A 27,033-nucleotide genomic window follows, 5' to 3' on the forward strand; every position below is an offset into this window, starting at 1 on the left:
CAGCCATGTGGGTTTTAAATACCCCCAGGGGTGGTGGCTGCCCCGAGCCCCGCCGCTCCTCACCACACCGGTGCTCCAGGCCCTGCCAGCTCCCCGGCCCGGCCACCGGCTGTCGCATCCGTGCGCGGAGCCAGAGGGCGGCCGTGAGGACACCGGCCCCGCGGCCTCGCTGCCCGCCTGAACCGTGGGGGCCCCGGAGGGCCCCGGAACCAACGGGCGCGGCCGCGCTGCCGGCCGGCCCCGCGTCGGGCCGGAAGTGGGGGCGCTGCGCGGAGCCGGCGGCGGCGCCGCTCGGGGCCGGCGGGGCGGGAGCCCGGCCCGGCCGCGGTGAGTGCCCCTCCCCCCCTCCGCTCCCCCACCCCCCTGACCCGCGGCGGGGAGCTGCCGGCACGGCTGAGGGCACCGGGGGGGGAGGGGGGGCAGACGCATGCGCGGGGCCGCGGGCCGCGGTGCAGGGGGGGGCTGTTAAAGGGCCGGACACGCGGGGCCGCGCTCTTAAAGGGGCCGCGCCTTGCGCCGGGCTCTTAAAGGCCAGGACAACCGGTACGGAACTCTTAAAGTGCCAGCGCGCCCTGCGCAGGCGGCTGAAGGGTCAGAACGCCTCTTGCCGCGCTCTTGAATGGCCAGCGCGCCTCTTGCCGCGCTCTTGAATGGCCAGCGCGCCTCTTGCCGAGCTCTTAAAGGGCCAGCTCGCCTCTTGCCGCGCTCTTGAATGGCCAGCGCGCCTCTTGCCGAGCTCTTAAAGGGCCAGCGCGCCTCTTGCCGAGCTCTTAAAGGGCCAGCGTACCTATTGCCAAGCTCTTAAACGGCCAGAGCACCTCTTGCCGAGCTCTTAAAGGGCCAGCACTCTGCAGCTCCCTGTGTTCGGACAAAGAATGCGGGGCGGCCCCTCCAGCTGCAGCAGGGGCAGAGCAGCAGCCAGGCCCCTGGCTCCCCGCCGAGGGCCTGGCCCGGCTGGTGGCCAGGAGGAGCCGCCCCACGGTGACCACGGACCTGGCAGGGTGTGGGCGAGACCCCAGTGTTGGGGCGCAGCCAGCCCGGGGTGCTGCCGCCATGGATCCGGGGCTTGTCCCCTTCACACGGCCTCGACCCGTGGTCACCGGGACGCTCCTGCCTGCGCCCAAGTTGATGAGGGACTTTCATCCTTAGAAACTTAATTGTGTCCTTAATTGTCTTGATGTTGGTGGGGTTTTTTTTCTGATCAAAATTTCTGTTTGGAAGTCAATCAGAAAGTTGATTCCCTCGGGAGTGGATCGTGGATTGGGAGTCTCGAGGTGATCAACGATGCAATTAAACGCGGTAGTTGGAGGGTGGCTGAGAGAAAACATTTCCCGGATACTGCTCTGCCCATGGTGCTGGTTTGTTTTTTAAATTAATGACTTTAAAATAATGCCGTCTCTGGCCTGTGGCTGCCGGCAGCCGGTTGTGCTGATGGACGGGGATGCCAGCTTTATGCATAATCTGTTTTCGAAAAGCAAATTGGAATATTAAAAATTCATCCCTCCCCTTGGCTTGTGCCCGCTCTTGGTGCTTTAAATAATGGGGTGATTGACTCCGTGTTCAGCCTGGGGAGGATGGTTTCATGCTGCTGTCGCCACAGCATCGATCACACCTTGCCGGTGTCCATCTGTGGGTGCCGCGTCCTCCCGGCCGCTCCAGCCCCGGGGGGGTGCCCCATGGCGGCAGGCGGCTCAGCCGTGGGGCGTCACAGACACCAGCATCCAGCCCCCAAGCAGCCACCCACGGTGGGGATCAGCCCGCGTCCCAGTCATCACATCTAGGGACAGATAGGAGCACGGAGAATACCTGGTGGAAAACCTGCTTGGGGATGGGTGTGGATGAGGGCTGCCCGGGGGCCCCTGCGTGACCCCAGCTCTCCACTGAGGGCCCTGTTTCGTGGGACGGTGGCGTGCAGTGGGCACGGCTGCGTGGTGGGTACCCCCAGCTCTCTGCGCGGTGGGAGCTCGGCGCGAGCGGAGCGTAAACAGCCCCGTCTTCCAGGGCTGGCTGGCTCGGAGTTGGATTTAAGGGTTTGGGGGCTGCTGGACGTGTTGCACCGAGTGGGGGTGGTCCCCCCCCCGTGGCACTGATGTAACCTGTTCCTTCCAGGGGCTGCTGCACGATGGCCCACAGCCAGGCTCGGAAGCGGTCACGAAGCAGGAGCAAAAGCAATTCTCGGAGCAGACAGGAGAGGAGGGAGAAGAAAAGGAGGAAGAGCAGCAAGGACTCACAGCAGGGCAGCAGCTCCCCTCCGAGGAAGCAGACCTCTGGGTCTCACAGACACAAGTCGAGCTCGGTGGCAGCTGGGGAAGGTAGGGGAGAGGCCCACGACCCTGTTTTCCTGGGGCAGGTGCACGGAGGGGGCGCAGCTGGGAGAAGAGGATTTCTGCTTTTAGCTAAGTCGGTCTCTGTCGCCTTGCCGGCCCTTTGTGCCCGTTACAGTCCCGTTCTGACAGGCGTGGAGCCCTGCAGCCCCTCTGTGTGCTGCTCTGGCAGCGTGGCGCCGCACACGATGTGTTAGAGTTGTTGGCACAGGGGGGTCTTTGCCCCAGCGTTTGGGGGCTTTGGTGTTGAGGCAAGAAAGGAACCAGGCTGGGAGGGGGAGAACCAGCATCCCTGCTGCTGGGGGGCCAGAGCTGCTCTGCTCAACATCTTCCTGTGCATTGCAGAGAAGAAGAAGAAAGGAAAGGACAAAAAGAAGAGGAAGGCAAGTCCCTCCTCCTCTGAGACAGCATCTTCATCCAGCGGCTCCTCGTCTTCCTCTTCCTCCAGCTCCTCTTCTGGTGACTCCAGTGACAGCGACTCCAAAACAAAGAAGAGTCGACACAGCAAAAAAAAGCAAGCAAAAGAGAAAGACAAAAAGAAGAAGAAGAAGAAGAAGAAGAAGAAGAAGATAAAGAAGAAATCAAAAAAGAAGTCAAAGGAAAAGGCTAAGGAGAAGAAAGCCAAGGGAGAAGCGGTGCCCGGCCCCTCGCTGGAGCAGTGGCAGAAGGAGTCGCTGGTGGACACCGGCCCAGGTAACGGTGGTGGTTCCCTCCGGCTGAAGCCAGCGCACACAGGCCTGGCGCTGGGGAAAGGCGCTCACACGCTGTTCCTGGGACCCACGGGAGGTGTCTGAGGGAAGCAGGGCTGTGTGCAGGGCTCCAGACTCTCCTCCTTCGTATGTATCGTGGCAGCCACACCGAGTAAATGTCAGGAGCCACACTGAAAGATTCATTTGTGAAGTGTTCAAATGTGGTTTATAGCTGTGAGTGGGGAGCAAAGGTGGCAAATGGAAGGGCACAGGCAGCAGTAACACCCAGGCAAAGCTGGTACAGGCTTTGGGATGTGAAGTGACCATTCCTTTGCATGGTTCATCCCTGAACCCTGAGTACCGCTGGGAAACAGGTGTGACACGTGTGTCTGTTCACCGCGGGCGTGATGCTGTGCCCCTCAGCCAGGAGCCGGCCCCACAAGCACGGCTCTGACTAACTGATGCATTCCAGTTCTGACAGACGAACAAAAATCGCGAATCCAGGCTATGAAGCCAATGACAAAGGAAGAATGGGACACAAGGCAGAGTGTCATAAGGAGAGTTGTGGATCCCGAAACAGGGAGAACCAGGTATGACCTCTGGGCAAAGGGGAGGCAGGTGTCCATCCCCGTCCATGTTGTGTGGGTTGGAGTCCTGGAGGGTGGCCGGCCGTGGCACTGCAGTGCCATGTGTAGAACCAGGTCCCCTTCAGCAGCAAAAGCCCGAGGCAATCCCTTGCAGCTCCCCTCCCATCAGACCTGGTGTAACTTACTCAGAAAGTGACATGTTTGACACCAAATTATCCACTTGTGCTGGGGCTCCACACGAGGGGCACCAGGCGGTGTTCCAGCCGGGAGCTGTAGGATGCAGACACGGGAGCACCCTGCTGCTGGAGGCAGAAGGTTTGTTCCTTGTGCTGTGAAGGGTCCAGCCTGTCCCCGTTAAATGGGACTCTGCAACCAGGGGCAGGGCTGGAAGCTGAGCGGTGACTGGCGCCTCCTCACCCCACTGCTCCGTGCACTTGCCTTGTAGCTCTGAAGCGCTCAGCCCCAGTTATCACCCGGGTGCGAGGAGGGAGCGCGTGCCACTTGGGGTCACAGACAGCAATCAAACCCAAGTTCATTTAGCTGCCCAATAGAAATGACCCAGTTTTTAATAAACTGCATCTTCTCAGCAAAGCAGAAAACATCACGCTGAAGAGAATTGGGGATGACAAGCGTAGTCTTAAAATAGAAGGCAGCCTGCAGGGCTCGGGGAGGTGTGGAACAAAGGTCGGTTCCCTGTAAGGCACATAACGAAGATGATTAAATTTCTGTTCACGTTTGGAGGTGTGAGCCACCTCGGACACTGCTTGGAATTTGCTCAGCAAACTGCTCCTCAGGCTGGCTGCCTTTTGGGCCCAAACTGGCTCCTGTCCTTGGCTCTGTAGTGTCCTGGGGCAGCCAGGGCCATGCCTGAACTCCCGGTGAAAAAAGGAAGAGTTTTTGCTGGGGTCGGGGCTGCTGCTGTTGCCAGCGTAGCCTGCACGTGGTGAGGTGGCAGGTGATGCTTTTATGAAGTGCTTTCTCCTGCCGTGTGCAAGCGTGGCTGGCTCTGTGCACAGCAGGCAGCGCCCGCAGCCTGGGGCAGGGACGGCTGGCCCGTGCAGGGGGTGCTCATTTCTCAGGGGACCTCACCTGTCCTCGCTGCGGTGACATTCATCCCACAGGAGCAGTGGGGAAGCCTGCTGTGCTAGAGATACAGCCAAAAAAAAATACCACAGGATGGACCTTCAGGGACAAACCGGGCTGGTCTTGCCTAGAGGCGCGTCAGCCCAGCACCGGGTCCTGGGCATGTGTCACTGTGAGGGGGCTGGGGGCTGTGTGGGGGGGCTGGGGGCTGTGTGTGGGGGCTGGGGGCTGTGTGTGGGGGCTGGGGGCTGTGTGAGGGGGCTGTGTGCCGGAGCTGGAGCACACCAGCAGCCTTCGGGGTGGGCTGGGGGCTCAGCTCCCTCTGCGGCGGGGGAATGGCACGGCTGGCAGGAGCTTGCCAGTAGCCCTCACGGCTCACGGGCCTGTGTTTGTCTTCCAGGCTTATTAAGGGCGATGGAGAAGTACTAGAAGAAATTGTCAGCAAGGAGAGACACAAGGAGATAAACAAGGTAGCAGGAACGCGCCAGCGGGTGGGCGCAGCTGTGGAGCTGCTGTGCCCAGGGGTGTTGCCCTTCCCCCCTGGGGACCCCGCTGACCCCAGCAGGGCAAGCCGAGCCCTGGCAGCTCCACAGGGGCCCCGACGGGTGGGTCCTGGTGGTCCTTCATTCTTGGGCAGGCGCTGCTGTGAGCACCCACTCTCTCCCTCTGCAGCAAGCCACCCGGGGGGACGGGCTGGCCTTCCAGGTGCGGACAGGGATGCTGCAGTGAGCACGCGGGTGCCAGCCGTGCCAGGAGCCTGTCCCGCTGCCGGTGCCAGCCCAGGCCTGAGCCTCCGTCTCTGGACCACGACGGTGACCTGCGCCAAGACACTTCCCCAGGGGCAGTTTCCAGCCGCTCCGTAAGTTGCTGACAGGGAAGGAGAGTGGCTTTAATGGTTCATCTCCCAGTAAACAGCTTCTCTCCTCCCTCTCCTGAGGCCAGCGTGGCTGTAACGCACGCGAGCCCTGCTGGCCCCAACACCCCTCTGGAGGCTGGTGGTGCTGGGCAGCACCCAGGGGACAGGCTCGTTGGTGCTGAGCACCTCAAAGTGGTGCTGTCCCATGGCTCTGGGTGGGCAGGAGCCAGTGCTGTGGCCTGGACAGTGCACGTACCAGGGCTGCAAAACACAGCTGGCTGCCGTCGTCCCTTCAGGGGCTGCTCGTGGCCCCTTCCTCACTGGATCCGCGTGCCCCCTGCTTACCGGGGCTGCAGCTCGTGGGCCCTGGGCACTCGCTGACCCCCCAGAGAGGAGCAGCCATGGCCCTGCTTGGGTCAGCTCTCCTCCGCGCCTTCAGGTGCCACCCTCCGCTGTGCCCCGCAGCTTTACTCGGCCTTTCTGCAGCTTCATCTCATCAGGTGGTGCTGGGGGGGGCACTGACCGGGCTGGCTGTACAGTGGGGGGGTGGGCAGGCGCTTTGCAGAGGGGGGGCTTTACCTTGCTGTCTGTTCCTGCACGCAGTTTGTGTCCCCTTCCGCACAGCGCAGGCCCTGGGCAGCAGTGGGGCTCAGGGCTTCTCGGGGCAGTGCCCATGGCCACTGAAGCAAACCCTGGCCCTTCCCCCACTGCAAAGTGGATAAATTTACAAACGGTAGAAAAAAAAAAAGTGGGGGAAAAAAAAGGGAAAAAAAAAAAAAAGGACAAACACATTAAAGGACAAATGGGTCCTGCAGGACCGATCTGCGCAGAAGGTTTCCACGCCCCGTTCGTTGCTGTAGCCCCATTAAACTGGTGTCTGCTCATGTCTTGGATTTTGTGCCTCGTCTGTTTCTAGAGCCTCCCCTCCCCGCCCAGAAAAACCGAAAACAGCCAGAGAAGAGCCTTCCCATTTCTTTAATCTGTGTAACTCACAATGATACTGTACACAAAGCACACCCAGGCATTGGAACGATGCACTAACAGCAAGGAGGAGAAGGAAGTTGTACAGAAGGTTTGTCACACACAAGCAAGTCATCAGCACGGTACTGTACACACAGGGGCGTCCCGGCCTCCGCTGGTTCCCCACACACCTCTCTTACCCCTAAAGCAATTTTTTATAAATAAAATATTGTTGGAATATAAAATCGACAGTTGAGGGTATCAACAGGCAGAGGGTGCTAAGGAGGGGGAGGGGGCTGTAAGGCTTCTAGAACTAATAGGAAATGCAGCAAACAGTGGCGATACCTGAAGAAGGGGCTGCTGCAGCAAGCGCGGTGGCTGCTGGGCGGCGCAGGAGCTGGCCAGTCACCCTGTGGCTAGTGACTGCTCTCGGCTCGCGTATCGGACACTGTAAACGTTTTTTGGTATTAGAATTTCGCCTCATCTGACTGAGTGATCTAGCAAACCCAGGAAAACAACTCGGAGGGAATGCACGGGCTCCTCTTTTTATTTTTTAAAAGACTTTAAAGGGACAGCGTCAGGTAGAAAGTCTGGTCCGGTAGCGCAGTAATAGAAAAAGCTGCTTTTTATAAAAAATCTGAGCTCCACAGCAGAGTTTGATTCCCATGGAAACAGTTTTAAAAAAAAAAATTAACTACTGAGGCAGCCTGCGCAGCGCGGGCTGCACTGTGCTAGTGTGCGAGAGCGGGACGTGGGCTGCAGCAGAAGCAGCGCGGCCACGCCGATGGCTGCCCCGATAACGGCGACAGGGAGGAGGACGAGAAACTTCCTATTCCTGCGTTTCAAAGCAAACACGTTATTAGTAACAAAGGTAAATGAGGTCTTTAACCTGACAGTGCCCCTTTAGTAAAGATGGAATATACATTCATCTTTCCCTCACTGCATCCAAACGGATCCTCTTCCATAGAGGTGGAAAGGCATTGGGTCACATGCATTGCTCTCCAAAACAACTCGGAACAAACAGATTATAAACACAGAGTTAAAACTATTGCTATTGTTCTTTGAGTGAGTTAGCACGTTGATCTTTGCTTCGGAGAGATGAGTGCCAGATGGGGGCGGCTGAGGACAGGTTGATGGAGACTACGATGGACTGAATCGGTGGAGAAAAACTTATTGGCATATTTCCTGGTACCTACACCCACCTCCTCTGGTATTATTGCAGCAATAACGGTCCTGCACTACAATTGCTTCTCCGCGTTGGATCCGTAGAATGGCAACAGATGGGGGGGCCAGGGAAAGGGCTCGGGCAAGTGTCAAGAAGCTTAACAAAGGATGAGGACGGAGGCGCTATGATTGTCAGTCTAACCGGTTAGTAGCTGTTTAAAACATGAAGTGATGGAGAGGTGAGTAGAATATTGCACTTCTGCATTCATTGACAGTTACATCAAACTTGGTCCATAAAATAATTGCTTTGTACATAATGCCTGAAATGAAAAGCTACATTTTTAAATATTAATAAACCCTGAAGGTTCCAGTCCCTCCAGACATTTTTTTCTCCTCTACATAAATAAATAACTTTCAATTCTTATATCCACTTCTTATGTTGAACATTTACATTCGCCTCTGTTTTACACTATCTACACATAAGAAAATGTGAACATCTCGTCAGCATTGGAAAATGTACAGATCATGCCTCAGTGGTGGACTTGGAGGGAAGTTGAATTTTGCAAAGGCCATATCCAAATTTGTAGAAATTGTTTTGTGATGTGGTTTGGTGACTTCACAGGATGGATTGTGGCTTGGCTTCCTACTCGGATGGCATCTGTTTGATACGACATTCGACTAGCAAAAAAGCTGGGACAATTCACATTGTTTTTAAACCCAGTAAGCTCTGGATGTACATTCAGAGAGCTCAGGTGAGTCGGCAGAAAGGGAAGTCAGTTTTTGGTAACAAAAGTCATCGGATACATTCTGTAATTGAAGAATTATCAAAGAGAAGCAGTGGAACGTTTTGCAGTCGGGCTGCACGACGTGGGGGCTGCACTGGGCGGCGGGTGGGCAGCGGGGGTTGAGTGTGCCACCGGCTGGGCTGCTGGCAGCACTGTCCCTCCTCTGCCTCCGCGTCCACCCTCCAGCGCCAGGAACACGGGAGAGTTCCCTTGGGTGTCTGAGGAGTTGGATTTGCCTACCGTGGCCCAGAGCCCGTGAGCAGAGCAGCGTTCACAGTGCTGTGTATCTCAGTGCGGCCGTCCTGCACTTCGTATTGAAAGGTAATAAAATGAAGCAGCCAGTCTAAAAAATTCTTTTGTTATAAATAAGATCCTCGTAAGTAGAAAGTGATACAAAGACAGGAAGGGGTAGGGGGGGAAGCAGGGTTACACACACTGGGGGAGCTCGGTAGGACTATAAAATCTCCACGTGAAGAGGCCAACGGGAGTCTGGAAACGGGCACTCCAGCTGCGCCGGGGGGACCCCCCTCTGCTCGGGGAGGTGTGTGCCAGGGGGGAACCTGCCCCGGCAGGGCCAGCACTAAGGGGCTTTCTGGCCAGCCCTCGCTCTAGGCACTGCTCCCCTCCGCTGCTGCAGAGCGAGGCGCTCCCGTTCCTGTCCCGTGCACCACGCGTGTCCCCGTGTCCCCGGGGGGCCAGCCCTGCGTGCCCGCAGCCCCCCTCTGCCACGCACCCAGCCCTGGCTGGCTCCAGCAGTGCACAAACCATCCGCCCAGGCACATCCACTGAGAAACACACCAGGAAAATTAAGATATGGCCTTTTCTTAAGGTTGCCTGACATTGTTGGCACACTTCCTTACAGTCTCCTTACTGCTGGAAAAACTTCTGCACAGATTTTTTTTTTTTTTAAATATATACATATACATATATATACGTGTGTGTGCATATGTATATGCATATATGTATATATATATACACACACACCCTGGCTTAGCAATATTTCATTGTCATGCACTACAAACAGTTAGGTGTAGCTACATGAGATGGTAACAGGTTTCCATTCTAAAAATCATCAGTGCAAAAAACAATGAGGTTTTACAGTTCAGTAACTACAGGTAAAAGAAGCGAGTCTAGTTCCCATGAAAGCTGCTACTGAACTTGGAGAGAACCTGGGAAGAAGAAAACGTCTCAGAGGTGGGTATTGAGAGAGTCAGACCCTGCATTTGGATGAGAACTGCAATGCGATCTAGCTGCTGAGTGCCTTCAGCTGCTTCCAAATATATGGTGGTTACTTTTGGAAAGAATATATAGCGAGGATATTTGGAGACTTGAACAGCAAATTAAGTGTCTGAGGTTTGTAACAGCTGAAACAAATAGCTTGTATTCCTCTTTTAATCAGACAATGCATTAAATTCCATGGGCTTCTAAAAGGTCTCTTTAGAAAATAACAGTAATAACAGTAACGACCCCACTTTCTCGGGCGTGAATCTGCCGACGTTCTGCCTCTCCCAACAGCATCGATACATCTTTACGCTTGGCCACTGCACATACTCCTCCAGCAAGTGGCTGAACTTGAAGCTCTTTGTACAGGTACAGCTCCCGGTTGCTCTGCCTGGCACAGCCCACAGTGAATCCCTCGCTGGGGCTGCCTGTGCATGCTCACCGAGCCCCACACCCGCCCCGTGCCGGCAGCGTCACAGCACCTCAGTCTGACTCCTGGGACAACCAAGAACAAGTTCCCCCAGCCTCGTCCCCTGTTCCTGCAGCTCTGAGGACAGCACTCGGTCACGCGGATCGGAGCGATGGCTAACAAGGCGAGGAGGCACGTATTTACAGTCACTAAACCTGGATAAGAGAAGGAGGCAGGAGAGAGCGCGACCTTCACCTGGAGACTTCCCCCCCCCCCCCCCCCCCCCCCCCCTGCCCTGATTTCCAGCTGTTCCTTGGGCTCCTGCTGCACAAACCTGACGCTCCTGCTGCAAGGCCTGCACGTTCTGCGTGGGAAACATCCCATCTCTTCCCAGAATACCATGATGTTATTAGAGTAGCACCATATTTACCCTTCCAGCCCGTCACGCTGGCCTTGTCCCTCTTTCCTTTTGTCTTCTCCTCCAGTGGCTGCACTGACAGTCGCTGGCTCTGGCCTGGCTACTTCTGCCCCAAGAGGCCAGACTCTAGCCGGGATGCGGCGCTCCGACCCCAGCACCCTGTGGCGATGCTCATGCTTCTTTGGCTTCGTTCCCTGTCCCTCTCCTTGTCGCTGTCGGACTGGCTTTGGGTGCGCTCGGGGCGGTGGCCAGCGCCGCCGCTGGTAGCCGAAGGCTGGGAGGAGATGGTCCGCAGCAGGTGATTCCTCTTGCGCAGGAACTCGGTCTGGCTGGGCAGCCCGAAGCTGCCCTTCCGCAGCGCCATGCGCGTGGTGTTCTTGGCCGGGCGCGAGCGGTGGTTGTACTCCAGCTGGGCCAGGTGGGCTGCGTACCCCTCCGTGATGAACTGCGAGACAAGAGGGAGCAGGGCAGGAGTTAGGAGGATGGGACACATTTCCCTGATAGCCACCGTCAGCTGAATGTGTTTGCCATGCCAGGTTCTCCGGGGTGATGCCCAAGACAGACACAGGCTCGCTCAGCCAGATGTGGTCCTGCTACGCAGCACCATTCCTGCCCTCTTGGCAAACACCAGCTCAGTCACCAGCCTTAAGATGACCAAATTCCCACTGCCCTCCCATGGGAAGCCCCCGGCAGCGCCTTCCCAGGCTCAGACAAGCTGGGTCCTACCTGACACTGGCTCTGCAGCTTCTTGGTGGGTCGGCCAACGATGTAGATATGTGTGGGCGGGAGGCTGATGGAGCTGTACACAGAAATGTCCTTGGTAGATCCATATGCCGCGTGGATCCTCATGTGGAGCTGCAGGGAGAGAAAGCAACGTGCCATCAGAACATATGGGCGTCCCGTGCTGCTTCAACAGGCACGGCTTTGTGGGGTTTTTTTGTGTTTTTTGTTGTTTTTTTTTTTAAAGAGCATATGTGGGAATCTCACGTCAATAACTTATGTAAGTTCCCAGCTGGATAACACACCGCTGTGCACAGCGCTAATTAACAAAGCCAGGGATGTTTACAGGCCAGACCAAGAGGGGTAACAGCAATACAAAAGCAGATCTCTGCTTGCTGATCCACAGCCTTTCCTTGAGGTCTGCGGGGGGGGGGGGGGGGGGGGGGGGGCGGGGCGGGCAGGGACGCCGCACACTCCACTGCCTCTGTGTCGCTGGGGGAGAGGAGCAGTTTGCAGGCCCCCGGTGCAGTGATCACTCTGCCAGCCATGCTGCCACACACAACCCTGCCGCTGAACTCTGCTGGGCAGAGGGAGAGGGGACAGGCAGCCACACGTGCTGCTTTGCAGGGATGCGTCTGCCTCCAGCGCAGGCAGAGAGCAGCTCCTGGCCCACCCCTCCCTTAGCAGGGTGCAGCAAGGGCGGCAGGGAAGGCATGGGCAGCAGTGCCACCACAGACCAGCCGGCTTTGGCCCTGGAGCCACAGGCAGGCCAGGGAAATGGAAAGGAAATCACAGAATCACAGAACGGTTTGGGTTGGAAGGGACCTTAAAGACCATCTAGTTGCACCTCCCTGCCACGGGCAGGGACACCTTCCACCAGCCCAGGTTGCTCCCAGCCCCATCCAGCCTGGCCTTGGGCACTGCCAGGGATGGGGCACCCACAGCTGCGCTGGGCAGCCTGTGCCAGTGTCCCACCACCCTCGCAGTGAATAACTTCTTGCCTGTGTCTAATCTAAATCTATGCTCTTCTGTTTTAAAACTATTACCCCTTGTCCTATCACTACAGGCCCTACCAAAGTCATCTGTCCCCATCTTTCTTACAAGAAAATCTCTGACCCTGGTGACAGACTTGTCCTTCTGGAGGACAAGGGGGAGCCGGCCACAAGTAAAGGCCAGCTGCTCCGGCCAAAACCAGAGCCCAGGAGAGTTCATGACGGCTTTGCCCTGCTACTCAAGGCAGGGCACAAGCGCTTGGGACATTGGCAGCTGACAGAGAAAACCTTGGTTTATTTGGAGCTCCTCTGAGGCTCTGGGCTGAGCGGCATTAAGGGTCAAACACTTGGGAAGATGCTCTGTGGAGCCTCCCATCAAGGCTGTGTGGTGCAAGGCCATGTCTACAGCAGCTCCAGGCTCGCTTGGACCTGCCGGTGATGCCACAGGCAACCAGAAAGCCACCACGGAGGTGAAAAAAGTGCACTCGTGGGGCGGAGAGGCACTGCTGCATCTGCTTCCTGAGGCACTTGGTGTCGGAAGGAATGGTGATGAAACAGCGCAGAGCAGAAATGACAATTTAACAGCGCAGACACTTTTGTAGAGCAATAAAAAGATGAAAAGAAAATAAAGAGATTAATCTTCCACTGCAGGTCACATCCTGCCAAGAGACTGGTGCTGACAGGGGCAACTGGAGAAGGAGCAACTTAAACCTGTGCTACGGTTGTATTTCAGCAGGGCCAGGCTTACGTCGGTGATGAGGGATTTCAGGAAGTTGGCCTTGTGCCGCAGCGGGTCGTGAACGAGCCCATCGCAGAAGGAGACGATCCCATGGGGGAAGTTGTGCTGTGCTAACCACGCCACCACCCTCTGCTTCTGCATGTCGGGGCGGCCCGTGACATAGATAATGAGGTAGCCGAGGTCTTGCCAGTGCCTGGAAGGAAAGCCACACGTCAACGGATGGCAGACCTACAGCAACACCAGCGTCAATCAACCTGATGGCCCCAGCCCCTGCCGCTGACCTTACGACGTCGACCGCTCCGGCGCGGACTTTGGGGTCGCTGCCCATGATCGATACGCTGGCTGCAAAGGAGCCGTCGATGCTGAACACCACAAACTCCGTCCCCTTCGGCAGGACTGTGATGTAGCTGTCTGCGTACGTGTGGTCGCCCCTGAAAGGGATGCAGGTACTTATAGGCATCGAGATATTCAGGAGGAATCACCGAGTCCTGCTGTGCACCACAAGCCCAAAGCAGCACCCAAATCTGGCCCGAGGGCTCCAGCAGTGATGCCCCCTCATTTACAGTGGTGACGGGCACCGTCGTGTGTGATGTGACACATCATCACTACTGTCTTCTTGGACTTCTGCTTGCTTTATAACACTTCCAGTGTGATTCTGTCGTATTAATATATCAGTTAATTCAGCGGTGTTAACAGGAGCTTTTAGAAACAACTGTTACAAGAATGTCTTTATCCCATTATAGTCATTGCATGAGGGCCTCTCTGTTAAGGTGGGGATGGAAATAGCACTCTGTGTTTGAGTCAATGACACTAGCGTGTCATTGACTCAAAAAAGCCCTGCAAAAACGCGTTGCTGGGTTCACCACTGAGAAGATGCTCGCCTCCTCCCCCTTCCAGAGCTCACCACCAGCAGCAGCTGGAGCTGAGCTGGAGCCCCTGCACTGTGACTTATCACAAGTAAAAAGTTGTGTCCTTCAAGGACAAGTTTACAGTCTTTAAAATACACCCAGTTGTGCAGTTTTGCAGATGATGGCGAGGCCATACATCTGTGGTGCAGAGGCTTGCTCCTGCAGCGGGAGCTCAACTGCCACCCTGTTGGTGATGCAGGAGCCAGAATAAAACATAGATCTTCCCCTTAGCAGCTGAAGAACACAAATGGGTTTGTCCCTGTTGCTGACAAACCAGGCTCTGGATGTGCCCAGTAAGCAGAGCTGCCCCGCAAGGAGGGACCATGATCTACAGTCATCAAACTCCTCTTTCATTGCTCTTGCAAACCAAGCCCCGCACCCCGAGGTACTGCACCTGACCACCATTTTGACAGGGTACACGCCAATGCCCAGGCGCCGGTTCTCCGGGATGACGTAGGAAATCCTGCCGCTGCTGTTGCTGATCTCTGTGTCAAAGTAAACCCACTCTCCCGACGGCGGCTGGGTCATGATGTGGATGTCCACCTGGGAAGACAGCAAGGCTGGGTCAGCAACACCATTAAAGACACAGATGCGTAGAACAGGCAAAGCGCGGGGGTCTTCCACTCAAGCCTCTTCGGATGGCACCAGGTTTGGGTCCTGCCTCCACCCTTGGCGCTTCACGGATCGGAGCTGGGAAGCTTCCAGGCGTCAGGATGCTGGGAAGCGACCCGGCTCGGTGGTGAAGGCCTCCGTGGGCAGCGCTGTTGCTGGCAGGAGGCACCACACAAGCCTGGGCAGGGGAACCTGGCCAAGACGCCAGGGTAGCAAACCCTGTCGGGGACCAAGGTGGCACCGCTCAGCACCGCCTCTGCCCCTGTGCCCCCCACCTTTCCCCACAGGGTGTGCTGCCCCACAGCAGGCAGCGTACCTTCTCTCCTGTGAGCGTGACCATATCCAATGGCCCGTACATGAACCTCCCAGTTAAGGTCTGGGGCCCATCTTCGTTAGCGATGGTATCATTTATCCGGTGGTTGGCTGTGACGTTCTGCGCAAGTCAAAAGGAAAAGGAAGGGGGGGAGGAGAAAAAACAGAGGAGGAGGGGGAAGAAAAAGTTTGCCATGCTGGACAGCCTTACAGGGAAATGCCAAATATAATGGGACAAACTGGAACACGGGTTTCTCAGGGCCCCGACTCCACCAGGAGCAGCTCTCAGCTTTGGGAAGAGCGTGCCCCATGGCAGAGGTGAGGCTCCGTGCCCCACCGATGGGGTGGGTCCGAGCAGAGGTGGCTGAAGAGCCAATTTTGATGGCAGTTTGGATGTGCAATCCTGATGCTATTAACTCTTACACTTTGGATTTATGAGGCAATACAAAGAGCTGCCAGAGAAATTTGCTGACACTGTTTCAGCTGTAGCAGAAAATTGCCCTCTTTTGGGAATTTGAGACATTTACTGGGAGCAAAGGGCATTTACTGAGCAGAGAACTTGCATTAGTGGCCTTTGAAAGATGTTCCAGCTCTTTCTCTGACCCACAGCCAACGCTTTCTGTATTTTACGTGGACTCAAGGCCAAGAGGAGATCGTGCTGGTCCAGCTCGTTTGGGGCACTGTCACAGCCACATGGGCAGGGTGTGATCGCTAACTTACCCCAGCTAACGGGATGCTCTGGCTCTGCTGTGTACAGCCACAGCCATGCCCATGCTGGCTGCTTCAGCGCTGCCCTCGCAGCCAGATGGAAGCCCCTCTGCACTCCCTCCTGCCCCCCAGGCAGCCCCACAAACCCCCTCACCCGCAGCTTCACATGTGTCCTCTTGCGAAGCCACTTCTCACGGGGCTTGGAGGGGGTGAAGACAGACACCTCCTTCCCATCCAGCTCCAAAACACTTGAGTTCTCGTGCCTCATCACCTGTGGGAGGACAGATCCCATCAGGACCATCAGCTACTTGTGAAGTGACCCCCCTCCTCCTGTCCATGCTGCTCTGCATCTCCCCAGGCAGGGGTTGGGACCGAGGTGGCCCCATGGTGGATCCCACGTTTGTGTGGCGGCTTGCAGGTTTTACAGGCAATCTTCCCCTTAGCAGCTGAAGAACACAAATGGGTTTGTCCCTGTTGCTGGCAAACCAGGCTCTGGACATGCCCAGCAAGCAGAGCTGTCCCACAAGGAGGGACCATGTTCTACAGTCATCAAACTCCTCCTTTGCTCCTCTTGCAAACCAAGCCCCGCACCCCGAGGTACTGCACCTGACCACCATCTTGACACGCCAATGCCCAGACAAAAAAAAAAAATAAATCCCTGCAAGGACAAGTGGTCTCCTTTGAACCAGCAAAGCCTACGCTCATTGCTGACTTCATCCTGGCTGGGACACAGGTTACATACGTATTGTCAGGAGGTACAAAACTGACTCTAAGACACCAAGACGAGCTCTGCACGTGATCTCTGCTCTTCCTCCAGACATTCCTTACTCCCTTCCCAGGGTCTGCGAGGGACCGGTCTCCCCATCTGACCACGAGTCTTCTGCCGTTCCCGTACCAGATCCAGCCCCAGCTGGTGGGACCGGTGTTGTGCCGACACGCCGTTCCTTCTGCTCAGCTCTTGTTTCTATTTAAACATTTCAGCCTACTCTTGTCTCATGGCTTTAGCTCCTCTCACTGATGTGACCTCGGCAGAGGCACACGTGGGTCCAGCTTGGCCACGTGCGAGGCAGCGCCCAGGGTGCCTGTCCCTCCTGACCTCCCCGCTGAGGCTGACAGAGCTCCAGGACTTTGTGCCAGTGGGATGTCACCACACCGGCGCGAGGATCAAGGGAGGGGGCAAGGGGATGCCTCTGGGGGCAATTCCTGCCTGTCTCCCTGACATGGGCAAGGATGGAGAAGCAGGAACCTGGAAAGAGGAGGGTTAGATCCTACCACTCTTAAGCTCTAGAAGGGAAAAGGAAGAGTAACGCCCCAAAGCCAGGGGACATCTCCAGGACTGCTCTAAGCCTGGGAGGTGATGCTGCACACAAACCTCGGAAATGGGCAGGAGTCCTTAGTGACCACATCCCGGCAAAAAACTCAGAAGCCTCTTAGAAGTGGACTCTTTTACAAGGTCTTGCGCATATTTTGTGCGGTCACGGCTCCCCAGCTGACCTAGGCTGTAGCGGTCTGACACGGGCCAGCTCGCTCTGCGGAGCTGGAGCTGGTTTTCTCCCAGGGAAATGGAAAAAGGACCCCAGGGAGGATGAGCTTGCTGGCAGGGAGCTCATGGAAATCCAAGATAAACAAAACAACAAGTTTTACTGAAAATTGTTTCAATCAGGAATCTATTTCAGGTCCTATTTGGGCTTGTTTTAACAAGATTTAATCTTTGGAGGCTAAAACTATTCAACAGCTTACTCTTACACTTTGTCCAGAGATGACTTTCAAAGGCGATTAGAAACAAGTCCTTATTAGGGGAAGAAGTGGCACGGTGCTCTGGAAGGACAGCAAGAAGACAGAGGACAAGAGAAACCGTGGTCTCAAGGGTGAGCAGGGAGAGGCACGGGGAAGGGGGGTGCCAGGCTACCCAGGCTTGGAGCCACAGGGCAAGCAGCACCACAGCGCGCTGCAGACCCAGTGTGGGCTGAATCCTGAGCAACTGGCGTGTTCTGTGCACGAGACCATCGTGCCTGCTCCCACTCCTGCACAATTACAGCTCGCTGCCTGGCCCGTGGTTCCATGTGGGGCTGGGCTGTGGCAGCAGCTGGTGCAGCAAGGTGCGTGCAAGCACGGAGGTGGCTCGCTGGGCTGGGTACAGCCCAACAACCAAGGGTGTCACCGGATTCCTGCTACTGCTCAGCTGCCACCAGCGCTGACATCTCTGTTGTTCATGATTGCCACACTATTTGGAAGATAACGCTGAAAGAAAGTTTGCAGCAGAATCATAAATAATCGAGAGCTGCAGCTGAGGAGGCTGGAAGGGAGCGGGGACGGCTCAACAGCTGAGCTGGCACGAAGCAAACCCAAGTGCAGGGATAAGCAACACAATCCACAGAGTTGCTTTTAGTTTTGTTCTTTTTTTGATTCCATCCTGCTCTAAGTACCATTCCTTGGGGGGACTCATACTTTGTAAGGCAAATAACCCCTTCATCCCCAAACAACAGAAGGAAAAATACTTCTTTTAGGAAAAACACGTTTTAAACAGTAGATTTAAATCTCGGGCCGCATGTAGGTTGATAGAATCTGAGGTGTCAGACTCCAGACACCAGCAATCCCTATTTACCTAGCCCCAGCACTGCTTCGTACCGGAGGAATGAGGACTAGATCCCCATGCTCTGAGTTCCTAGAGGAGACCACCATAAATTAGAAAGCCAAAACAGAGAACCAAACTCTGCCTATCCACTCCTGTCAAATTCATACAAAACTCCTCCTTCGGTTTTATTGTATTTTGGGGCTACTTTTGTTTGTACATCAAGAAGTTTCCTTTAGTTTCAGGCTGGAGAACTCACACAGAGAACAGCTCACTTGAAGAAACAAGTGGACCTGACTTCTGCCCCTGCGATCTGATAGGGAACGGCCTTGGGCTCCCTGCGAACCCATCTGCAACCTGCTCCGAGGACAAAGCCTGGACCCAAACGAGCCAGGTGTGACAGCATGTTCCTGAATTTCACCGGTGTGCCGCTCCCCTTAACACCGCAGGTGAGGAGCAAACAGAAGGGGAAGAAAACAGATCGACAGAGGCAAAGGGTATTTTTTAATCTCAATGCATCGATGAGCGTTATGGAAGGTGCAGTGGAAAATGACCAAAAAGCCCAAAATATTTTTCAGCCCAAGGGAGACCAGGACAGGGAGGGTGACCGTACCTGTCTCAGCAGGAAGGAGACAACGTCTGTGGACTCCCAGTAGCTGGCATGGAAGAGGTGCGGCAAAGCGACCGTTGGGAAAGCCGTCAGAGCGTCAGGACAGTAGAGAGCGTAGTCGATCCTTTTGGTTCCCCACCATTTGGCAGCAACTAGAAGCAAAAGACGGGTTCAGACAAAGGGGGTTCACACTCGTGTGCAACAAACGGTGTGTCCAGGCTCTGGCTCCTGGCTCCAGGTACGCCGGGAGGTCACTCCCTGGCTGGTCACGCTGCTAAGAGGAAACAACCGACCCAGGGCTCAGCATCTGCTCAAACCGGAGGAGCACACAAGGGCACCCGCACTTGAGCTCTCCTTTAATTAATAAATAGGAAGGCACTAGAGGGCAGGTATTAATCGGCCGTTAGCCCAGACCCTGGGGAAGGGGTCCGAGGCTCATGTGCAGTGAGCATGGGAATCCACGTGCCAACACATAAGCAGAAACGCGTCTCCCTGGAACCGTGGGAGGAAGGATGCGTGCGCTCTGCCCACCACAGTACATGCCCACCTCCGGCCCCGCTTCCACCTCCTCTAGCTTTCACCAAGGAATAGCATCCAGATGTTGGCCACACTAAAGAGGATCTGAATACTGGAAGCCCACGTGAGATGAGAAAAGGCACCACGAGGCAGGGTACATGGCACACGCTGCCAGTATCGGCAGTCCCCAGCAAGTCCTTTTTGCCCTCCCAGGCTACCACACTGCAGGCAACTGAGATGTTCAGCCCAGCCTCCCCGGGAGCACAGCCTCTGGTAGCCAGCAAGGCGAGAATCTGGGAGTTCTGGGATTTCATAGCACGGGGGACTGAAGAACACACTGGGGTTTGGGGTGGGTAAGGTTACAGACAATGCAGAAGGGTTTCTCCCTCGGGGAGTCAACAATTTTCACACGAGTGTCCGACAGCCACCGCTCACCCAGGGGGTACCAGCACACTTCAGCGCCACCCTGAGCGCTGCCCACACACTCATCCTTTCCGCATCCCTAGCAATGAACACAGCTCGGACCCCGAAGGTGTGAGCTGCTTTCCCAGCAGTGAGGAGTCCTCAACCCCGAGATGCTCCAGCCTGGAAAAGCAGCCATGGAAAGAGAAGATGAATCAGATCAAGAGAGCAACAGGAGGAGCTGTGTTTGCATGCAGGTTGCAAGCTGGAGCTTTCATAGGGGCCTTCTCAAGCTTGGTTTTTCCTTTGTGACAATAATTCCCTTTTTATGGGCTTCCAGGAAAGCTACCAGGTCTAAGGTATGATCCAACAAATCCCTCTTGTTAAGGGAAATCTAGCTGGTGAGGAGCACAGATGATGAACTGGGGAAAAAACGGACCCACCAGCTCCTTCCAGAGACCTGCAGCAAGCTCCCAACACAGCAACATGCGGAGGGTTACAGGACCAGCACATCCCCATGACCACGGGAAGGTGCCCAGGTCATCCTCATCCCTATGGTCCTTGCTTTTCTGAAAGCCACGTGAAAAAGGAGGGTGTTGAGGGATCAACATGGCTTTTCCAGAGCACACAGGCACCTCCTCGCAGCCATCTCTGACTCCCTGTCCTTCAAACTGGCAGCTCCGGGTCGTGTCCCAACCTTTAATTTCTCATGCAAATCTCCAGCTTGGGTTAATTTCAGATTCTCTAGGAAGCAGACAGGATTTACTCTTCCATGCTCAAAAGACAGAGGTGGAGGCAGAAGCACCAGCCCCACAGCTCTGCCCAGAAGAACTCCTGCTCGCCAAGGTGTTAGCTGCGTTACGATCGATCTTCAGAGCCAAGGGACAGAAATACTTGTTAAAATGCCACAAGAAATTGCAAGTGCCTCAGTGAAAGCGCATAGTTTTGTTGTGAAGTTCTGTGACTATTGAATGAGAGAGGAGCTTGACCACAGCGGATCTCTCCAGAATACCTGTCTTGATGTCCAGGTGGGGTATCCGAAGGGCACAGCCTGCAGCCTGGCTCCGCGGCCCTTTCAGCTTCCTTCCCTTCGAAGGGATTTCATGTTTATGCTGCCTACACCTCTTGGACGAGGTTTGGGTAGGGGATTTGTGAGGGAGGGCAAGCTGGGACAGAAGGCTAAACCCTCTACAATGATAAAGGTGGTGTTTGGTTTCTAAAAGGAAAAATAAAATTAATAAAAAAGCAGCAATCACACTTCTTATTATGGCAGGTAAGATGGATTTCGTCCTCCAGAAACGCAGAGCGCAAGGGGAGCGGCACCCCACGGAGGGCTCCCAGGATGGAGCTGTGGGTCTGTGGCACCCTCCGGACCTTCTCCGGCTCTCCTCATGGGATAAGCCCGGAGCACATCCAACCCTCGATGCCACGGCTTCACCACACTGATAGGGCTGGGCACAGGAGCTGCGAAGCCAGCGCAGGGCTCAGAGGACACGTCGGCACGTGGGAAGAGGAGGAGGGATGCACAGCCCCAAGCCCAGGCTCGTCCTCGCTGATCCCAGAAAGGGGTTTTGACGGCTGTGAAGCACGGGGAGGAATACATGACACGAACCAGAAGCTAAACAATCGCGAGAGCATGGGGCAAGCAAGGAGAGGCAAGCGTTGTGTGGGCCCGATCCTGCCGTCAGCTTGCAGGGGCAGGATCCCTCCGTCGCACCATGCAGGTCTTTGGGCATCACCTGGGTATAAACCCCTCCTGGCAAACAACCCCCAGCTCCCACTTCCCATCCTGGCTGGCCCAGCCCGGCGGCTCTCCGTGGGTGTGCAACCAGCACGAAACACCTTCTCCCCCAGGACCATTCTTCCCAAGCAGATAAGTACTTGGAGAAACATAAGAAGGCACATAGGGAGCGTGGCATCAGCTCTCGGATGTGCTTCGGGAAAGAAAACCTTGTTTGTCGGAGCGCAGGTGGTTTGTTCCTGGCTGCTGAGTGCTGCCTCAAAGAGGGTAAGAAGGTCGGGCAGCCCCCGGCCAATGTCCGCAGCATCACAGCTAACGCTTGCCTTGGGGAGCATCATTAACCTCAGCACCCAATTCTGAAGTGAGCTGCACAGCTCTGTCATCTAACGTGCCAGGAATGCAGCATCTCTAAATTTCTGCCACCTTCTGGGACATGAGTTTGGGCTGAAGGTTGGTTTTGGGTTTTTTGGGGGTTGGCGGCAGTATTTTTAATTTGTTTGGTTTTCAGCCTTTTTTGGTCTGGGTTATCAGAGGTCCCTGAGGACAAAGACTGGTAACCTCACATCTCAGCTGAAATGAGGAAGGGGCTGAACTATTAACAAAGGCTGTTGTTCTCCGCTGTATTAGCTGGGAAGTTATACAGGTCTTGGGAAAAACAACAACAAAACCCCTTTTATTCCTCATTCAGCTCTGGGATATGGATCATAACTGGCTGACTCTCTGAGCTGCCCTGTGGGCTACAAAAGAGCTGAATTTCTAATACAAATAATAAATAACCCAAGCCTGTTCTTCCCTTCCAGCATTACAGAGAGGCTTACTCATCCCCATTTCTGTGGACCACATCTAAGCAATCTGCATCAAGCCACATGCCACATCCTGCATTATCAATCTGGCAGCTGATCCCTACCAGTTCTGCACAACTTATCAACGGCAGCACAGAAACAGCCCTTCAGATTAACTCTCGCCACGCACAGCACCCAAACGGTGCTCAGAGTTATCAATTATTATATTTTTTGGGCACAATTTATCACCAGCGTGGTCCAACATGCGTAACACAGCGGGGCCCCCTGTATTAGAATCAAATATATTCCTCCAGGGGATATGAAAAGACGTAGCGCTGACTATGGCAAAATCGGGCGAAGGCAGGATTAATTCCAGCTTTTTCTAATGAATGGGAAGCACAGCCCCAGACAGACAGACAGACAGACAGAAGCTGCGTGGCTCTGGCCCGTGCGTGGTGCTGCAGGAGCGATGCGGCGGCGAGCAGCAGTCTCGGCGGGGGTGAAACACTTACTGTTGGCTATGTTGGAAGCAGTGTAACTGTCTGCCATTCCTGAGACCTGGCTGGCAATGCTGATCTCACTGGCTCTCCGGAAGCCCCTGAACTGAGGGGCTGAAATGGGGGTGGACAGGGACGCGTTTTCCATGAAGACGGCACCATGAGACTGAACAACATCTGCTACAAAGTTGAAACAGGGAAATCAAAATATTAGACCAACAGACAAGAGGCTGGGCAAGATGAACTCGAGGGGAGGGAAGAGGCAAACAAGGCTGGTAAGTGCAAAAACCTTTCAGAACCGAGTGGAATGAAAAAAAAAAACAAACCACCATTTCATCAGAATTCTGATTTGAAAAGAAAGCAAACACCACGGCAGGCAGAGAGACGTGTGGCTGGAGCAGCAGTCTTTGATTGAGAGAAGCAAAGTAAGTAGCTCAAAGAACAAATCCAAAACCCCAAAGAAAAACCCAGGCAGATTTACTCAAGCAGCGATAACAGAAGCATGTGTCACACACAGAGATGTGAATATAGGCAACTTTATATATTCGCATCCAGACAAAATTACCAAGGAGAACAACAAAAAACAACCTCAGAACGGGGATATTTGTTTTCTTGAAACGTTTAGTCTTAAATTAACATCTCCAAGATAGAAGCGTTAATGCACACACACAAAAATATCAAGAAAACACTTTCATGCCTGGTAGGGACTAAATTTGAACTTGTATTTTATTGCTAATGGATAGAGCCAACACTCGTTAAACTAAAGTAAGGGCTATCAAAAGAAAGGAGCCTGGTGCTGAGCACTTGCATCTCCAATTGGTGTTGGCAGATCAGGGGGTGCTCAGTCTTTGTGAAAACAGAGCTGCTTTTGTACAATGCACAAGTCTGGATTTTCAGATCCCAGCCTGAGGTTTACCAAGTGTGGCCTAACCCTTTAGTACATAAATACAGAAGAGGAGGATTTAAAGTCATGCTCACATGGACCTTATGCATGTATGGGAGGGAAATGGACCTAAAATGTTCAGGACTGGCAAACTGAGAGATGCTGAAAGTCACGATAAAATCTCTGCATTTCAGTTTTCTCCCTAGAGCAGTGCTAAGAGCATCCACCTTTCTGCAGATGCCACGTGGCCACACTAATTGCCTCTGCGACATCCCAAGATCCTGCACTGCAGAGGGTTTGCAATGCCAGGACCAAGTACTTCATAGCAGGCAGCACCCGTATGACAGTAACGTGCAAAAGCAAAGGTACTTACTATCGGTTTACTGTTGCCCATCCCTGCTGCACCTGAGGGGCAGCACCTGAACTTTATTCCCAGGTACCAGACAGGGCGCAGGTTTGTGCCCAGTCAGGCAGTAGATGCCATGGGGAATGCAAGTACATTACTCCCACACACACCACCATCCTCCAGCTATTTCAGCTGGTTTAGATATCCTTGGATTTAAGCCCAGTACGCGGCTGACACAGAGCGTTGTTTTGGCAACTGGTTTATTTTAATATCAAACTTTTTTTGCTTGGGCTACTGATTTGCTTCCTCCCATCTCTCAGGTCGCAGCAGCAGTGTCTGTGCCCACACAAATCCTGCTGCAGCAGAGGGAGAGGGAACGTACAAAGCCAAAGACGTGTGGCCAAGTGTGGGGAAAGAGTTCTGTTCTCCGCAGGGAAAATCAGGCCACAAGCTGCTCTGGGTAAAAGCTTTGCGGGCTGCAGGATCTGAGCCTTAGCGGGAGTCTGACCTGATGATGAGCTGCCCACGCTGTCCCTGAAAGGCCATTACCAGCATCACTTTCTCAGCACTTTCCTCTTCTTCTCGCCTCACCTTGAGCTACTGGCTGTCAGGGCTGCTACCAGCATCCACAACCCAGCCAGCCCCACCAGGACAGCAATTTTTCACTGCAGAAACCGCCAGCACAAGCAAGAGGAGGCAATTCAAGTGGAGGCTGCACTTGGAGAAGAGGAGCTGAGCCAGGAACTGCAGTCAACTCCACAAAGGTCTCAAGGGTAAAGGGTCTCATTCCCATTGTTGCGTGACCTGGGACAACCCTCTCATCCCTCCTCTGGTTACCTACCTCTGCCTCTCCTTGCCCTCACCTGTCAGGATGGGAGATGCTTATGGACTTGTGCCCCACCAGGGGGGTGCCCCCCGTAACACAGGAGACCACCACCGCCTTCCCTCAACCTGGCCAGAGGCAAGGAGCCGTGTGGCTCCATCCGTGCTAGGAAAAACCGCCAGGTTTAGGTTTAACTAACACTTCCCAGTGACGTTTAAACTTCTTCCTCTCCCTTAAACATAAACCATCTGTGGCTTGAATTGGGAAGCAGCTGGAAGACACACAGAAGAGTGTCACAGTGATGCTACACCGGAGAAAAGCCTGGACCAAATGTGGTGCTGCCTGGGTTGATCGTGGCTCCGGCTCTGTTAGCATGTCCTCACCTAGCACTGTCTGAATTTTATCTCTTTTGAGAAAGTGGAAAGCAAATAAAGGAAGAAACAGTGGTATTTCAGGCTTGCTTTTTTTAGCCAGTCTCGCTTTCCTGCGCCTGACAGGGGATTCTTTTAATACAATGAGTTTGAAGAAAAAATACCCAACCTCAGCAGCCCTTCCAATACCACCCTAGCTAGTGCCACCAGAGGAGTAATTTTCACTCCTACGAAAGCCTGAACTGTTCCAGCGTTACTGAACTGCTCAGTTTAATAGCACCCATGTTGGGGGCAGGGGTTTGCTCTGCAGGGGATGGAGTGCCACCCGACAGCAGTGCTCCCACTTGGGTGGCTCTCGTGTTTCTCCCTTTTCCCAAGCTACACACCCTGTGTCCCTGAAAAAGGACAGTTTCTAAGACAAACGAGGGCCAGGAAAAGGGAGGGCAGGAAGCATGTGGACAGAAAACCTGTTTTATGTATTACTGCCCCTTTTAGCCATGCTTTCTCCACCCCAAAGCTGCAGTGACAGCGACTTCCAGGTAAAACCCTGAGACCTGACTTGCAGAAAACCCCCCTCTAGCAACCCATCTCCCTAAGTCTGTGTTTTCTTTGCAGCAAATCTCCTGTGCAGCACCGCTCTTGCAATTCTGAAACCAAGAGGGTTTTCCTGGGGAGTGCAGTGACCAGGGTGGGATGTCACAGATGCTGCCACGCTGGCACAGACTGATCCCAGCACCTGCAACCGCTCCTGCTCCAAAAGGGAGCGATCTAAAGCCTTCTGTGTTGCAGGAATGGCATCCCTAGCCACAGCTCAGGACCCAGCAATCGTGGGGAGGTTTTTAAGACAAGCACTTCAAGCCCAGGGTAAAACTGGATGGCTGGAACAGGCTCGGCAGAAGCAAGACCTCCATCAAGATCAGCCATTCCTTGATGTCCCCAGCTAAGGACAGAGGTGCCCCTGGTTCACTGCACTGGCTGAGGCATACTTGTACCACGTCAGAGGGCTGGCTTTATCAGAACAAGGAGACTTTAGGAAGAGGAGACCTGGCTCCAGTGGTGCCCTGAGCACCCCCTCTCCCAGCAAAGGACCCACCGCTGCTCAGGCTGTAGCAAGCATGTGTCAGGACAGTGCAATGAACTGAGATTTAACTGCACTTCCAGAAGAGGTGACGTAAGAAGCAAAATAACTTATTTTCCTCCCCCCCCCCCTCCCCGAAACCTACCTCTGGATCCCTAATACTTATTTCAGTGCTGTGCCTTTTCATTTATGGACTCGTTTGTCAATGTTCTTACCAATTGTTTCCCACTAAGTGAACGGCACGGGGCCATCCTCCTAATGTACTGTTGACACTGCGTTAAGTCCTTGGGGTATCTGAATGGCAGATTTCAGTATGTGCTATTTTCAGGCTGAGCTGTGGCACCGAAGTGGGAAATGCTGAAAGCAATCAAAAATACGTAAAGTTCAATTACAAAAATAAAATAAATAAAAAAAGCAGCTAGCCAGCTGCTCAGCACAGGCCAGACCCTGCTTGCACTGGAGGCACTGGTAAGTGCTAGGCACTCTGCAGTTGCTATCCTGAGATAAAAAGCAGCATCAATTTCTATTGTCGATACTTTTTTTTACGATTCTGGAAATTTCCTGCAGTCCAGTGGGATTTTCAGCACTTGCCACAGTCAAGCCAAGCACTGCTAAGCCACACTGTGCTCTTGACACACAAGGTAAAAAGCAGAGAACCTTCTAAAGGCTCTGTCCTGACAGCAGGAACTATCAGATGACAGCTAAACAGCATTTCATCAGTGACCTCCAAAGGGATTAATTAATAGCACCAGATCCTTTCCCTCTGCTTTGCTACAGAACAGCACAGGCAACATGACAACTGCATACCTAAAATCACCTACAGCTTCAAAAGAGAGACTATCTGGAACAGTCAGCAATGTTGCCATCCTGGGTGACCACGTAACGGACCGGACTGCTCATGAACAGCAAGGGTCAGCTTGTTACA

At 54.3% G+C, this 27,033-nt stretch overlaps 2 protein-coding genes across 17 annotated transcripts in view; one reads left to right on the forward strand and one right to left on the reverse strand.

The window, feature by feature from the left end:
* Window positions 1-210: 210 nt before the first annotated feature.
* On the forward strand, window positions 211-6,432 carry ARL6IP4 (ARF like GTPase 6 interacting protein 4). Its single transcript, XM_080370726.1, has 6 exons — window positions 211-327; window positions 2,110-2,312; window positions 2,670-3,017; window positions 3,486-3,603; window positions 5,084-5,153; window positions 5,356-6,432. The coding sequence occupies exons 2-6, from the start codon at window positions 2,123-2,125 to the stop codon at window positions 5,410-5,412; spliced, it is 783 nt and encodes a 260-aa protein (XP_080226852.1). The 5' UTR covers window positions 211-327; window positions 2,110-2,122; the 3' UTR covers window positions 5,413-6,432.
* Window positions 6,433-6,495: 63 nt separating this feature from the next.
* Window positions 6,496-27,033, reverse strand: part of PITPNM2 (phosphatidylinositol transfer protein membrane associated 2) — a 141,329-nt gene continuing 120,791 nt past the window's right edge. For 10 of the 16 annotated variants that reach the window (XM_080369650.1, XM_080369648.1, XM_080369638.1 and 7 more), the window contains 10 exons: window positions 22,623-22,787; window positions 20,600-20,803; window positions 18,673-18,821; window positions 15,642-15,758; window positions 14,784-14,900; window positions 14,250-14,398; window positions 13,229-13,378; window positions 12,957-13,140; window positions 11,223-11,351; window positions 6,496-10,941 (listed from right to left, as the gene is read on the reverse strand). In XM_080369650.1, the coding sequence (XP_080225776.1) occupies window positions 10,597-10,941; window positions 11,223-11,351; window positions 12,957-13,140; window positions 13,229-13,378; window positions 14,250-14,398; window positions 14,784-14,900; window positions 15,642-15,758; window positions 18,673-18,821; window positions 20,600-20,803; window positions 22,623-22,787 (1,709 nt within the window). In that variant the 3' untranslated portion in view covers window positions 6,496-10,596. Of the gene's footprint in view, window positions 10,942-11,222; window positions 11,352-11,374; window positions 12,802-12,919; window positions 13,141-13,228; window positions 13,379-14,249; window positions 14,399-14,783; window positions 14,901-15,641; window positions 15,759-18,672; window positions 18,822-20,599; window positions 20,804-22,622; window positions 22,788-27,033 lie in introns of those variants that run through there. The other 6 variants (XM_080369649.1, XM_080369637.1, XM_080369640.1 and 3 more) reach the window with 4 other exon arrangements.

This window comes from Falco punctatus, assembly GCF_963210335.1.
Source record: "Falco punctatus genome assembly, chromosome: 1".
Lineage (NCBI taxonomy): Eukaryota > Metazoa > Chordata > Aves > Falconiformes > Falconidae > Falco > Falco punctatus.